This window comes from Coregonus clupeaformis, chromosome 17 (genome assembly GCF_020615455.1).
Source record: "Coregonus clupeaformis isolate EN_2021a chromosome 17, ASM2061545v1, whole genome shotgun sequence".
Classification (NCBI taxonomy): Eukaryota; Metazoa; Chordata; class Actinopteri; order Salmoniformes; family Salmonidae; genus Coregonus; species Coregonus clupeaformis.
The window spans coordinates 70,274,611-70,289,484 of NC_059208.1; the positions used below are offsets into that span (position 1 = coordinate 70,274,611).

Genomic DNA, 14,874 nt, shown 5'->3' on the forward strand with positions numbered 1-14,874 from the left:
TGATTGTACAATGTGCACACATTATAACATTTTTTGTTGAGTGTGTGATATGGGGGTTGGAGACAGAGAGAATGGAAAACTTTTGTAAAAAATGGCAACACTGCCATGTTGATCTGAGCCTTGCTGTTGAAAAACCACATTAGTGTTCGATTTTCGGCTATCGCAGTTGCACCTTGCCCAACTTCAATCCTTGACTTTCGTCTACATTCGGTTGCTTAAGCCTTACCACTCAAGTGCACCCAATCTCAATGTGACCTGCCAGATTCAGAAACTTGAAAACCCCATTAGAAAAAAAACAATTTTAGAGAAAGAAACTAAAACTGAGCATAATTAATGATGGGTTTTATTTAATTTAGTTTTGGAGAATGGTTTCATTATAGTTTTAGTTTTTTAAACAGGTTTGTTAACTATTTTATTTCAGTTTACAAAATAGTTTTTCCATGATTCGTTTTCATTGTAGTTTCAGTTTTAGTTTACTATACAAACTTTGCAAAACAACCACACACACAATAAGATACATACGATCAAACACACACACACAGGACAGGAATAATGATGGTAAAATGCTATGCCCCAACAGTCATAAAGAGCATTTTTTTCATTTAACTTCACTGATCTGAGAGGGTTTGATAGGTGTCAGCCATCTGGTGAATCCCTCTGTCTTTTCAGCTATCAGTGAGAGATTAGATGAGGGGAGGAAGGTTTGGAGACAACTGGGATACAGTAATTGTGATGTTGGTTGAATCAATCAATCATCGATCAATAATTGAACTCATGAGTCATCCGACAGTCTCCAATCTTTGGAATGCAAAGAAAACCCAATCCAGTGTGAGGACATGGGGAAGCTATTACCATACTGCTTAGCCAATCATTTCAGATCTATAGAGTACCAACAGTTAGGTGTCAATGTGGGACTTGGATAAAACTATTAAAACAGGATCAAAAACCTTCTATATCAGGGCTCTCCAATCCTGTTCCTGGAGAGCTACCCTCTTGTAGGTTTTTGATTCAACCCCATTTGTAACTCATTTGATTCAGCTTATCAACCAGCTAATGATTAGTATCAGGTGCGCTATATTAGGGTTGGAGTGAAAACCTACAGGACGGTAGCTCTCCAGGAACAGGGTTGGAGAGCCCTGCTCTATAGAGAGCTTAGGGAAGGGATATTCAACTCTTACCCTACAAAGTCCGAAGGCTGCTGGTTTCTACCTGATAATTAATTAGACACACCTGGTGTCCCAGGTCTAAATCAGTCCCTGATTAGAGGGGAACGATGAAAAAAAGAAATGGAACTGGCTTCAAGGTCCAGAAGTGAGTTTGAGGGGCATACGGATTCTATAGCTCAGACCCAGTATAACAGGGGTGTCAAACTCATTCCATGGAGGGCCTAGTGTCTGCAGGTTTTTGGTTTTTCCTTTAAATTAAGACTTAGACAACCAGGTGTGGGGAGTTCCTTACTAATTATTGCCTTAATTCATCAATGAAGAACAAGGGAGGAGCGAAAACCCGCAGACACTCGGCCCACCGTAGAATGAGTTTGACACATGTGCAGTATAGCTTCGCCCCTGTGTTATGACCCATATAAACCCAAGCATCTGTTCCCCCTTTGTCACATTTGATAGTGGGGCAACAACACAACTCAAGCTTGGCACTCATCATGACCACCACCATTGTTGTTCACTTCTCTTTCCAGGGAAACAAGCCCAGTACTCAAGGACACACAGGGGCAATAGATAAAATGACTGCTCACGTCTCTGTACTCATTGACTAAACATGGATTCAATTAAACTCAGTTCAAGGTCATGGTAATACAATGTAAATGCTGGCGCTGTGCTTAATAGATAGCACTCATCATGGCTCACTCTGCTAATATTTAATCCAACCCACCACCTGACTACCGCTCCATGCTAGCCATTCATATCAGCTGAGAGCTGTCAAAACCTTGGCTGTGTTTGTGTGTGTGTGAGAGAGAGCAGAAACAGGTGAGTAGGTAAAGTAAGGTGGGCGTGAGAAGAGGTGGAGGGGGAGGGAGAGAGAGAAGAAAGATAAGGAGGGAGAGAAGGAATTTGTGAGGAACTGAAAGCAGGGGAGGGCGGTGAAGGGGGGAGGGAGGAGTGCCGAGCAGAGAGCAAGGTTACACATGAGAGCAGTCTAGGGAACGAAAGTAAGAAAGACAGACAGAGGAGAGAGAGATAGAGAGAGAATAGCAGGACAGACACGGTAGCGTGGATTAGGGAGTTGAGAAGGTTTCAGTCTTACCTCAAGTTAATTACATTTAATTACCTGTTGCTCACTGGAGGAGAACAAAGAAAGGGTAAACAATAAGATCGAGAGAGAGAGAGAGAGGGGGGGACCAGGGGTAGAGAGAGAGAGAGGGAGAAACCAGGGGTAGAGAGAGAGAGGGAAGGACAACAGTTGAATGTTGACAGAGCGAGTGAGGAGATTAATCGGGAGAGAAACAAAAAGGAGGAGAGAGAGGGGAAAAAAGAGAGAAAGTGTAGAAAACAAATAGATACACATTGACAGAGTGGACTGGACTGGACTTCAATGAAGCTCTGACATCAGCTAAATAAAGGGAGAGAAGAGAGAGCGTGAGAAAGGAGGTCACTGCAGTCCAAAGTAGGCGCTGTGCACTATAGTTCGCTTATGCAGGAGAGTTAGGACTAACACAGACAGACATTCACTGCACGATTGAACCATGTTGATGAAGGAGTATAGAATATGCATGCCACTAACTGTGGAAGAGGTAAGTGTGTGTACACTGGATAAGTGTGTGTTTGTCTGTGAGCGTGTGTGGGGGGGTTGTCAGTGTGTGTGCATGCTTGTGTGTTTGAATGTGTGTATACTGTAGACCGCTGCTGTAAATATAAGGTGACAGCTTTTCATGTGATCTTGAAAGTGTTAAAGTTGCTAGAATACAGATGTAGGATCTTAATTTGATCACCCTGTTGCAGGACATCTTGGAGTGGATTTAAGGGTTTAATTTACGATAAATGTATCACCCTCTACAAAAATTTATATTCATTATAAACCATATAATAATTCAGATTTGCTGTTGTTGCAGGATTATTTTCCTGCTGTAGCAAACTGGATCAAATTAAAATTGTACATCTGTAAGAGCACTACACACAGGCATCCTGTAGTTGAGTAGTGATGTTCATGTGGCTGGCACTCTGTATGGTCCTGCATGTACCTAATCTCAGCTCTGTGTTGCTGTCTGTCAGCATGGGGTGAACAGACTACACCTGGCAATGAGCATCACAATGTTATTGTGTCTAAATTATCGCTCCATCTGTTCCTCTCTCTCTACCTCTACTTCCATCTCACTCTCTCTCCTGCGCTCCCTTTTTTCCACACAAACAAGTTGGACTGGTTGAGGCTTACAACCCCAAACTTCAACAAAGGCATTTGGCCTGGAGGTTAAAAACAGACAGATTCCGCCAGGGAGTAAGAAGTGGTGGGTGGACGAGGATTTAGGGGGAAGGTGCTCTAGAGTGCCCTCAAAGGGAAGTTCCTTGTTCCCTCGCTCCCTCCAACCACCACAACAAAGCAGTTATACCTGTCATAGTGTTTAAGTCTGAGCTATCTGTCTGGAACAGTGTAATGTAGTTGTTTATTATTAGAACATGCTGTGCCGGAAACTTCAATTGATACTTCACTATGAAACCAACTTTGGTCGGATGTTAGGCCACTTCTGTGGTCTGGAAACGTGTGACAAACTTTAGAGTGAACTATAACTTTAAGATCACTAATGTTTGAGTGTTTGTGTAAGCTTTAGCTAGTGTGATCACAGGGTTTTTATGGATCAAAATGGGGCTTAGCTGGTGGGCGTGGCCATGGGCCTGGCGAATGCTGCTGTGGCCGACCGAAAATGTTTGAGGCCTTCCAGTCGGCCGCAGTTTTAAAGCTAATTTCCTGCAATTCCATGCATGTTGCCATGGCTTATGCTATGTGAGTGACTCAAAAATTATAACAAAATCAATGGGGGCCCCATGTCATGACAAAAACACTCCTGAATGTATAATTTCTTTGAATGTTAGATTATCCCGGACTGGCTAACTTTTATCTTGGTGACTGTTGGTTCTCAAAAATGATTGTATTTAAAAAATATATAGGTCCTTTATCTTTTCTACATACTTTATATCTGGTTTTATTCATTTAAGTTTACACTGAAAACGTTTTCCCATCCTTATTATTATTATTATTATTATTATTATTATAATAATATATTTATTTACTGTTTGGACATAGGCGCCCGAAAAAACACGTAGGCAGCCCGCCCAATACTTTTCTATGCAGACAAAACCCTGGATCAGTATCGTGTATGATCTATCTGAAAGTAGTCTCTGTAAAATCACATAGAACCAAATCCTAAGGTGAGATCCATTCCACGTGTGGAACTCTGACTCTCATGGTCTGATGGGGAAGCGCATTAAGATTCCTGTGCAGCTTTAGTGGGATCAGCTTATAGTTCCACATTCAAACCATAGCACTGTTTATGCAATGTCTGCACTCACGCACACATACACACACACACTTCTAATTCTGAGGGGAGTGTAGCTGGTTGTCCTAGTAGGTTGATGGGTTAAGACACAGGTATGTGTGTGTTTCGTTTTTAGTCAAAGGGTGGGTGACAAATTAAGACAGGTATGTGTGTGTTTCATTTTTAGTCAAAAGGTGGGGGACAAATTAAGACAGGTATGTGTGTGTTTCGTTTTTAGTCAAAAGGTGGGGCACATATTCACATAATATAGTTGCTGTCTTACTGCACTGTATGTTTCTGTAATCGTCAGTACATGTTAAACACATTAACCACAAAACTGTCACAGTAATCTGAAGTCAAAGAGAAACATAACGCTGTGTGGGTTTTTGTTGTTAGTCAAAGGATGGGTGACACATTCATTTAGAGAATGGCCAGACCAGAGACATAGATATCCATTCACATAGTGGCCATCCCAGAGACATAGATATCAATTCACACTGCTATTTAAGTCAATATTTATTGTGTACGATCTACGTTGTATTAAGACAGGACTGTGTGAATTGACTCTCCCCCTGCTCCTTTAATCTCTCTTCTCATCTCTCCCCCCCACCCCCAGTATAAGATCGGGCAGCTGTACATGATCAGCAAACACAGTAGTGAGCAGAGCGGAGGAGGGGAGGGGGTGGAGGTGGTGAGGAACCAACCAGACTCACATCCCCAACACGGCCTGGGACAGCTTACTGAGAAACGCATCTACCTCAGCAGGTAACACAGGCACGCATGCGCACACAAACACACACCTTCTATCCCACACTCACCCCTATGGCCTAGCCCTAGAACATACCACACACATACCACACACATACGTCTACCTCAGCGAAGGTAACAGTACATTCCTCCCCTCTGTCTGTCTGTCTCTCTCTCTGACAGTAAACTGCCATCCTGGGTGAGTGTGTTTGTCCCCAGGGTATTCTATGTGACAGAGAAAGCCTGGAACTTCTATCCTTACACCATCACAGGTCTGACAACACTATTCTATCCACCACATACACAGCCTTTTCACCTGCTACCAACTTGTACTTCCTATAGGGTCAAGTCAACATACAACATAGAAAGTTACTTTGTTTCCTTGTCTGCACACAATCTGCCTTATCGAGACCCTATTTACTTTAAACATCTGTCGTAAATATGTGTGTGTGTGCCTGTGTGTGGTGTGCCACTAATGATGTTCCTCTCTATCCGTATGGAACTTCCGCGGTGTGTGCTTCAGAGTACTCAGTAAGTATTCACACATCATTTGCATGAAGCATGCAGTAGAGCTCATCAGTCTCCAAATGTCTGTGTACATATCCTCATCTGTCTACTCCTCTCTCCCTCCCTCCTCTCTCTCTCCATCCTTCTCTCTCTCTCCATCCTTCTCCCTCCTTCCATCCTTCTCCCTCCCACCTTCTCTCCCTCCCTCCTTCTCTCTCCCTCAATTCTTATCTCTCTCCCTCCCTCCCCCCTTCTCTCTCCCTCCATCGTTTTCTCTCCGTCCATCCTTCTCTCTCCCTCCCTCCTTCCCTCCATCCACATCCATCCTTCATCTACTGTAGGTGTCGTTCCTTCCCAAGTTCAGCATCCGTATTGAGACCAGGTTCGAGAACAACAATGGCGACAACAATAATGTGAGTATGACCGAAGGAGAGAGAGAAGTGGGGTGTGGGGGGGGAGAGAGAGAGAGAAATTGTAATATTCTCTACAGTGTGAGGAGAATGCTCATCAAATTGATGTGGCCATTACAAGGAAAACAAGCAAAGCACAGAATGCAATATCGGCAGATCTATTAGCCATCCACTGTGTGTGTGTGTGTGTGTGTGTGTGTGTGTGTGTGTGTGTGTGTGTGTGTGTGTGTGTGTGTGTGTGTGTGTGTGTGTGTGTGTGTGTGTGTGTGTGTGGTGTGTGTGTGTGTGTGAGTGAGTGTAAGAGAGCGAGAAGGCTACATGCTTGTATTACAGGCTTGTTTCACCACCTTTTCTATGGCCTTCTCATGGAATTCCGACACACAAACACAATTCTGAGCTGGTTTGTCCCTACAGCATGCCCCTGTAATCTCTGGATGGAAACCTGGGAACAAGACTGAACATGCCACTGAACTCATCTGGCTGTTAGTCTGTGTGTGTGTGTGTGTGTGTGTGTGTGTGTGTGTGTGTGTATCCATAAATTTGGCGAAGCTTGTTTCAACCTTCTCCCAGCTACAGGTTACATGTGTTCATTTTAGCAGGAACACAGACTCCCACACACACCCACACCCATAAATACACCTCTATTACAACACACAGCAACATAGAGGACATCTAAAGGGCACAAAAGCACAACCAGAACAGAGGAACACCAGCAGGTTTAAAGGATGAGGTAAAACAATGCTTTTGACATGGAAAAATGGGAACTATGACAAGTGTCAACAGACAGAGAGACAGACAGACATACAGACAGGAGGGCAATACATACGTTATATAAGAAAATAGGTTCTTAAACACTCAGAGACACAGGACATAATAGGATCTGAAACCCAGCTGATTATCTCCCTGCTCTTCTCTTTGTTAAATACCAGCAGAGGAATGAACATCTTCAAAAGAGACATTACTCTCTCTTTCGCTTTCTGTCAAGACAAGGGGACAGAACAGAACAGAAAGAACAGTGACTTTTCTCTCTCTCTTTCTTTGTGTCTCGTTCTTTCTCTTTCACCCCCGCTCGTCCTTCTTTGCTCCCTCTATCTCCCTTACCCCTGCTCTCCACCTCTTTCTCTCTCCCCTAATCTCCCTCGACCTCACCCCCTCTCTCTCTTTCATTCTCTCTCTCTCTTTCATTCTCTCTCTCTCTGTGTGTCTGTGTGTGTGTGTGGTGATTTGCTCAAGGCCTGAGGGTGGGGTATTATGATGGGTGATATGGTGTGTGACCTCACTATTCCCCCTTTTTCCTCATCTACTAGTCCCTGGCTCCAGTGTGTGTGAGTCTGTCTATTTCTGAGTGACCTCCCCCTCTGTTCGGTTGCAGGTATTCGGGGACAGGCCCACCCCTGCAGAGAGCGTGAGCCACCTGGATATCCTTGTTGACCCCATCCCTGACAAACACTACAAGGAGACAGAGGTACAAGCGTGCACACACACATTTCCTCCTTCTGAAGTTCCAGTAACTTCAGAAGCAAAGGTCAATCAGCAAGACACATAGCTGAAAACACACACACACTCACTCACTATCTCACGCAGAGACAGAGGAAGATGTACTGTAGATAAATGCAAACATAAATACACAGACACTTGTACAATCTATGCATCTTGGGCCACAGATGCCTATCATATTGAATCACTCATTTATTATATGTGAGGTATTGAGCAACAATCTGCTTACATAGGCCTACGCACACACACACACACACACTCCCCCTCCCCCTGCACACCGGCCAGTGATTTAGCTCAGTCAGCAGGTAATGTGTACTTTGTGTCTCTGTAGGACCTGAGTCGCTGGGTTTCTGAGAAGACGGGCAGAGGCCCCCTGGTGGAAGGGTGGTGGAAGGACAGCGCCCCCATCATGTGCTCCTATAAGAGGGTGAAGTGCAGTTTCGAAGTCTACGGCCTCCAGGGCAAGACTGAGGACTTCATACACAGGGTGAGAGGAAACTACATTTACCATCATGCATCAGGTGAGAACCTGACCTAAGGGTCAAATTGTTGTTTCAAGAAACACATTTGAGAGCATAGATTGTGTTTGGGGAATCTTCTTTTCTTTTTGCTCAACATATACACTTTGATCTCCAGCAGCACCTGCTCAAAGCCTTTGGATGTGTTTCTTTGATGTAAGAAATGTATTTTCTCTGTTGTGTATGATCTGACAGAACATCCAGGACATCCTACTGGTGGGACACAGACAGGCTGTGGCCTGGACAGACGAATGGCACGGTCAGTAGAGGACATGGTTATAATGCCTTATAACATATAGGACATGATTATAATAGGACATGGTTGTAATGCATTACATTACAGAACATGTTTATAATGCATCATAACATATAGGACATGATTATAATCTGACATAGTTATAATGCATTCTATTATAGAACATGGTTATAATGCCTTATAACATATAGGACATGATTATAATAGGACATGTTATAATGCTTTATAACATATAGGAAATGATTGTAATAGGACATGGTTATAATGCTTTATAACATATAGAACATGATTATATAATAGGACATGGTTATAATTCTTTAACATATAGGACATGATTATAATAGGACATGGTTATAATGCTTTAACATATAGGACATTATTATAATAGGACATGGTTATAATGCTTTATAACATATAGGACATGATTATAAGAGGTTATAATGCATTATATTATAGAACATGGTTATAATAGATTATAATATAGAACATGATTATAATGCATTATATTATAGAACATGGTTATAATGCATTATACTACATTGTAATTTATGCCTTTCAATGTGATGTTGTTGACTGTTGCTGTATGTTTTTGTTCGGACATGCTTATAATGCATTATGATATACATAGTTTAATGCATTATGATACACATGTTACATGGTTAGAATGCATTATGATACACATGTTACATGGTTAGAATGCATTATGATACACATGTTACATGGTTATAATAATGCATTATAATCTCATCAGTCTGTGCTTTTCCTTACAGGGATGAGTTTGGAAGATGTGAGAGAGTTTGAGCAACAGATACAGGAACAGACCAACAGCAAACTCAAATCAACCCAGAACAACAACACAGGTAATTATTAGAGCTGGGACGATAAACCGAACATTTTCGACACCGACCATACCGATCACTTATCGAAGGCATTTTGCTGATATCATTCATTAAAATAAGTACTCCTAGAGAAATGTGAAGTTTTAAATTAAATACGTTTGCAAATATGGATGATTGTTAATTGGATGATTGATAGCTTCAACCACAAAACTAGTAGTTTAAAGGATAATAATAAAAAACTGCGGTGCACATTAACTTTAGAAACGTATCGTTCTATTTATCGCTATCGTATCTATTCAGGCAATTTATCACTATATGGATTTTTGTCCATATCACTCAGCTGTAGTAACTACTGTAGTCTACTACTGTACTATTCTATATCATCCTTTAATAGAGAACGAGAGAGTGGGCGATGAGGAGGAGAAAAAGAGGGGGAGTGTGGGGGAGGATAGAGAGGGTAGGTAGTGGAGAGAAAGGAGAGAGATAGAAGGAAGAGGGGGAGAAGAGTAAGGGGAGAGGAGAGAGCATAGGTGGAAATGAGGGGAAAGTAGGGGAGAGGGGGAGGGAGAAAGAGCAGGGATGGGAGAGAAGGGGAGGGGGAAGAAGGGAAGAGCATGCCGAGGCGGAGAGGTGGAGAGGAATAAAGAAAGATCATTGAGAAGAAGAAGAGGTAAGAGAGAGCGAAGTAGCAAAATATGTATTTCACAGAAAGGAAGAGCAATGAGAGCAGAGGAGAGTGAGCCCAACAGCCTGACGACTCAAACTGAATTCTTCCGCTGCTCTATGTTCGCTACATACTTCAGTCTGAGACTGCAATCATTGAAATTCGTTTGTGGTGACGTCCAAATGAGGGCTGTTGTACAAAACAAAGTAATCAGTGATTGGATCGTCTCTAACCAATCAGAGTATCAAAGCCAATGACGAATTTTCAAAACGCTGCTTGGTCCGACCCATCGGTTTCTGGGACCAATCAGAACTGTTAGAATATGTTTGCGTTCTAGAAATCATTGTGTAGGTACTCAGATCCAGACTCATTGCAGAGAATAAACTAATGTCTGTGGGCGTGGCCTAGCGTTTGGCTGGAACAAGGAGTTTGGGTAACTATTGCAGCACTTACTGCAAATGTCAGCCCTAGTGGGGGTCTGCGTGTGTGTGGGGTCACTCTGCCCCCTGCTGGTAAATCATGAGAAGCTCGGCCGGCTGTTGCTGCTGAATGATATCGAGGGCAGCAGCCACGGTATGGCCCGTAGCATGTGTGTGTGTTATGCGAGACATGAGGCTGAAATGACTAAGCCTAAATGGATTTGCAGTCATTGCTCACTCTCTCTGCTGCAGCTCGCTGCGCTGTCCTGACCACCTACAGGCCAGAACATGCTACTGCAGGCACCTATCAGATTTTACACAAAAACATTTCATGCCATTCATCTCATTTGGGGGAAAAAAAGTGTATTTTTATTATGGGTGTGTGAACTGTGAAGGGATGTGTATTTAAATAATTTAACCCCTCAACTCCCCCTTCGTCCCCCTCCCCCACCCTCCGTTCCCCTCTTCCTCCCCCTCCTCCCCCTTCGTTCCCCTCTTCCTCCCCCCTCCCACTTCGTTCCCCTCTTCCTCCCCCCTCCCCCACTCCCCCTTTGTTCCCCTCTTCCTCCCCCCTCCCCCCTTCGTTCCCCTCTTCCTCCCCCTTGTTCCCCTCTTCCTCCCCCCTCCCCTCTTCGTTCCCCTCCCCCCTCCCCCTTCGTTCCCCTCCCCCCCTCCCCCCTTCGTTCCCCTCTTCCCCCCACTCCCCATTCGTTTCCCCTCTTCCTCCCCCTCCCCCTTCGTTCCCCTCTTCCTACCCCCTCCCCCCCTTCGTTCCCCTCTTCCTCCCCCTCCCCCTCCCCCCTTCGTTCCCCTCTTCCTCCCTCCTCCCCCTCCCACTTCGTTCCCCTCTTCCTCCCACTCCCCCTTCATTCCCCTCTTCCTCCCCCCGCCTCTCTCTCTCTTTCTCATCGGCAGCAGCCCCTCGTCCGGCGTTCTCCCGCTCTATGTCCGTCACAGACGAGCGCTCTCTGAAGAAGATGGGAGTGAAGACTATAGCCATGTCAGACCCCTCCACCTCCACACTGCCTCATACCACTGTCCGCCTTAACTCCACCCCTGAGTAACACACACACGTTCATGTTCATACAGATGCACCAATTCCTGCCTGCCTTAAACCCCTCAGTGACAGTAACTACACTGCTACAGTTCCTTTTTTTATTACACCATCCACCACAAACACACTTAACCAATAAAGCTACACCGTCAACAGAAGCAGCACTTAGAGCACTCACATGCCTACCCCTATATCCAGCTGTAACTATATAACCCATACACCCAACCCGGTCCTACCCCTTTCTCCAGCTGTAACTATATAACCCATACACCCAACCCCCGGTCCTACCCCTTGCTCCAGCTGTAACTATATAACCCATACACCCAACCCCCGGTCCTACCCCTTTCTCCAGCTGTAACTATATAACCCATACACCCAACCCCTGGTCCTACCCCTTTATCCAGCTGTAACTATATATGATGTAGAGCTTACTCAATATACTGTGTAGGGCTTACTCAATATACTGAGTAGCGCTTACTCAATATACTGTGTAGAGCTTACTCAATAGACTGTGTAGAGCTTACTCAATAGACTGTGTAGAGCTTACTCAATAGACTGTGTAGAGCTTACTCAATAGACTGTGTAGAGCTTACTCAATAGACTGTGTAGAGCTTACTCAATAGACTGTGTGGAGCTTACTCAATAGACTGTGTGGAGCTTACTCAATAGACTGTGTAGAGCTTACTCAATAGACTGTGTGGAGCTTACTCAATAGACTGTGTAGAGCTTACTCAATAGACTGTGTAGAGCTTACTCAATAGACTGTGTAGAGCTTACTCAATAGACTGTGTAGAGCTTACTCAATAGACTGTGTAGAGCTGACTCAATAGACTGTGTAGAGCTGACTCAATAGACTGTGTAGAGCTTACTCAATACACTGTGTAGAGCTTACTCAATAGACTGTTTAGATCTTACTCGATAGACTGTGAGACTTACTCAATAGACTGTGTAGAGAGAAAGAAAGAAGTGTTGACACGTGCTGCAGTGGGACCTGAAGACTGTAGGCTATACTATAAGAACATTCTCTCTCTTCCTCTCTCTCTTCCGCTCTCTCTCCTCTTGCTTTACTACCCCTTTCTCTGCCTCTCTCTGTTCCTGCACTCCTTTCCTCAGGAGGGCCTCTCCACAGAAGATGTACTGTGTTCATTATATAGAAATGTTCCCCTGGCAGATGCTTATAGATCCTGACCATGTAGTGCTGAATCATACTGCTGCTGTTCTGTTCTACTGCTGTGCTGCTCAAGAGAGAGAGAGAGAGAGCGAGCGAAAGAGAGAAAGAGAGAAAGAGAGAAAGAAAGAAAGCGAGAAAGAATGTAAAAAGTAACCAAAAGGGAGAAGGAAACATTGGAGAGGGATTAAAAATGGAAGAGAAAAGGACTGGTGGTATTTGTTTCGACATCCTCCCCTCCATCTCTATACCCCTTTGGCCTAACCCGACTGATGTACCAGCTTTACTGAATACATCCATACACACTCTACACTCTGCAGCTCTGTAATGCAAATGTCCCATTCATGTCTACACACCAGGGTCACAACACTGATTCATAAAGGCCTGTGCGTGCGTGTGTGTGTGTGCGTATGTGTGTAGGTACGTGTGTGTGTGCGCGCACCCATTCTTCCTTGTTTCTGTCTCAGCTATGAGTAAATAGCCAGCCTGCACCCTAAGTATGTTATTCATTCCGGTGTCAGCATTAACGTCATTAGGCCTCTCAATCATATAAATAGCTCTAAATCCACTGTGAATTAAACTCCACTGTGGGGAACACAATTTGTAACCTCTGCCCAGGAGTAACTGGAGTGGACTTTATCTGGGGACAGGCAGACTTTTACATTCATACAGTATCCCTGATAACTGATTGTACCAATTAAGGGGCTGAATATGGCTTGCAATGGGAATCTGCATACATCCATCCCCTGTGGAATAGACTTAAAGACCGCTGGCTCTACACGTTAATCGTTTCTATTGAAAACGGTTGAGGACCGTCTCTCTCTGTACAGTTACTGTCCTGCAGTCAGTTAGTGAGGCATTAATGCCGACCTGTTTTATGCTGTGAAATCCTCAGCAACTGATTCCAGCGAAGCTATTCTGGTAATGCTGGATTTAATTGCTTACGGATAACAGAAAACTCAAGGATAATTGCTAAATTTTTGTGATTTTGGGTTAGACACTCTACATAAACACACACACACACACACACACACACACACACACACACACACACACACACACACAGGAAAGCAAGAAGAAAAGGGGAAACCCACCCCTCCACCCCTGACACACATACCCAAATCTCTCTCTCTGGCTCTTTTACACCAATAAACAACTCCCAGACAGAGAAAAAGCAAGATATCCCAGGGTATAGGCAGGCATTCATTGAAATTCATGCTTTAAATATCTTAATCAGCAGGCTCATAAAGCCTCCCTGTTTTAATTGCCCCACCATGCCTATTAATTACACAACAACCATAGCAGAGAGGGCCGCCATATGTTTGTTAATGTGAGAGAACAGATTAGAATAGAGTGTCTGGAATACATTAGAATACAATGAGCTTTATTGATCTACAAAATGTGGGATTACATTTCCCCGCTGCCATGGCCATAGAAGTGGTGGCATTTATCTTCATGTAAGGACCTACACACAGAGAGAGGACACAGAATGTGTGCACACACACACTGAGAGGGATGCGTCACAGACTGTATAGTGTATTGTTAGGTAAATACTGTTCATATGGTAAGGAGGGACAACACACTGGACTGGACAAGGGCAAACACATGATAGGCACAATATAACAACACATGGTATAGTGAAGACACACATGATGTTGTTGGAAGAATACAATACATGATGTCACGAACCAGCTCATAACCCATAACAAATAGGGAGACAACGTGGAGATAAGGAATAACTAAATATATTTATTAACTAAAGCTAACTATATACAATTAACAATGGTGTGTGTAGTCAGTAATCAGTAGTGTGAGTGAGTGGATGCATAGATGTGATAATGAGGAGTGTTGAAAGGTGCCAAAGCAAACAAACAATACAGCCACAAAAATACCACACCCAAAATCCAACAGTGCGTCTGCATGGAGAGTCTCCACAATGAATGGGGGAAAGGTGTATTTATCACTGGGACACACCCAAGCCCAGGTGTGTCCCATTTCTCTGACGTCCCTCCCGGCTTAATTTGAAACATTTTCTATAACTTTCTTTCACTTTGAAAATGTGGAGGTTGTGCAGATCTGTAGGTCAAAAATCAAATGTAATCCCTATTTAGATGTAATTTTAAGGCAGCAAAATGTGACAAAAGTTCAAAGGGGTGTAGACATTCTATAGGCATATATGTATGTATATCATGTATATGGAATAAGGATCCATTTGGGAAACAACCAATGTGTGTCCAGATCACAAACAGAGGACTGTACATTGTGTCCCCTTGTGACAATAAAGCATATCTGAATATCTCATAGTTCTATTT

The 14,874-nt window shown here is 43.7% G+C and overlaps 1 protein-coding gene across 5 annotated transcripts; it reads left to right on the forward strand.

Moving 5' to 3' along the window:
- The first annotated feature begins 1,920 nt into the window (after positions 1 to 1,920).
- Positions 1,921 to 13,627, forward strand: LOC121542929 (cytoplasmic phosphatidylinositol transfer protein 1). Of its 5 annotated transcripts, none has more exons than XM_041852559.2 (10): positions 1,921 to 1,982; positions 5,100 to 5,248; positions 5,414 to 5,502; positions 5,754 to 5,761; positions 6,079 to 6,150; positions 7,520 to 7,612; positions 7,976 to 8,131; positions 8,358 to 8,421; positions 9,189 to 9,278; positions 11,256 to 13,627. In XM_041852559.2, the coding sequence occupies exons 2-10, from the start codon at positions 5,121 to 5,123 to the stop codon at positions 11,402 to 11,404; spliced, it is 849 nt and encodes a 282-aa protein (XP_041708493.1). In that variant the 5' UTR covers positions 1,921 to 1,982; positions 5,100 to 5,120; the 3' UTR covers positions 11,405 to 13,627. The 5 variants fall into 5 exon arrangements, 3 of the variants coding, with proteins under 3 accessions (XP_041708493.1, XP_041708491.1, XP_041708492.1); XR_005995973.2 differs by lacking the exon at positions 1,921 to 1,982 and adding an exon at positions 2,352 to 2,746 and having other exon boundaries at positions 7,976 to 8,165; positions 11,259 to 13,627; XR_005995972.1 differs by lacking the exon at positions 1,921 to 1,982 and adding an exon at positions 2,352 to 2,746 and having other exon boundaries at positions 7,976 to 8,165; positions 11,256 to 11,341.
- Positions 13,628 to 14,874: the final 1,247 nt, after the last annotated feature.

What these genes read in the sequence shown, in the direction of transcription:
- LOC121542929 (XM_041852557.2), top strand. Translation starts at nt 2,699, where the DNA reads ATGTTGATGAAGGAGTATAGAATATGCATGCCACTAACTGTGGAAGAG. An exon ending in TGCCACTAACTGTGGAAGAG is followed by an intron (nt 2,747 to 5,099) that starts GTAAGTGTGTGT and finishes CCCCACCCCCAG; the next exon opens with TATAAGATCGGGCAGCTGTA. An exon ending in CTGAGGACTTCATACACAGG is followed by an intron (nt 8,132 to 8,357) that starts GTGAGAGGAAAC and finishes ATGATCTGACAG; the next exon opens with AACATCCAGGACATCCTACT.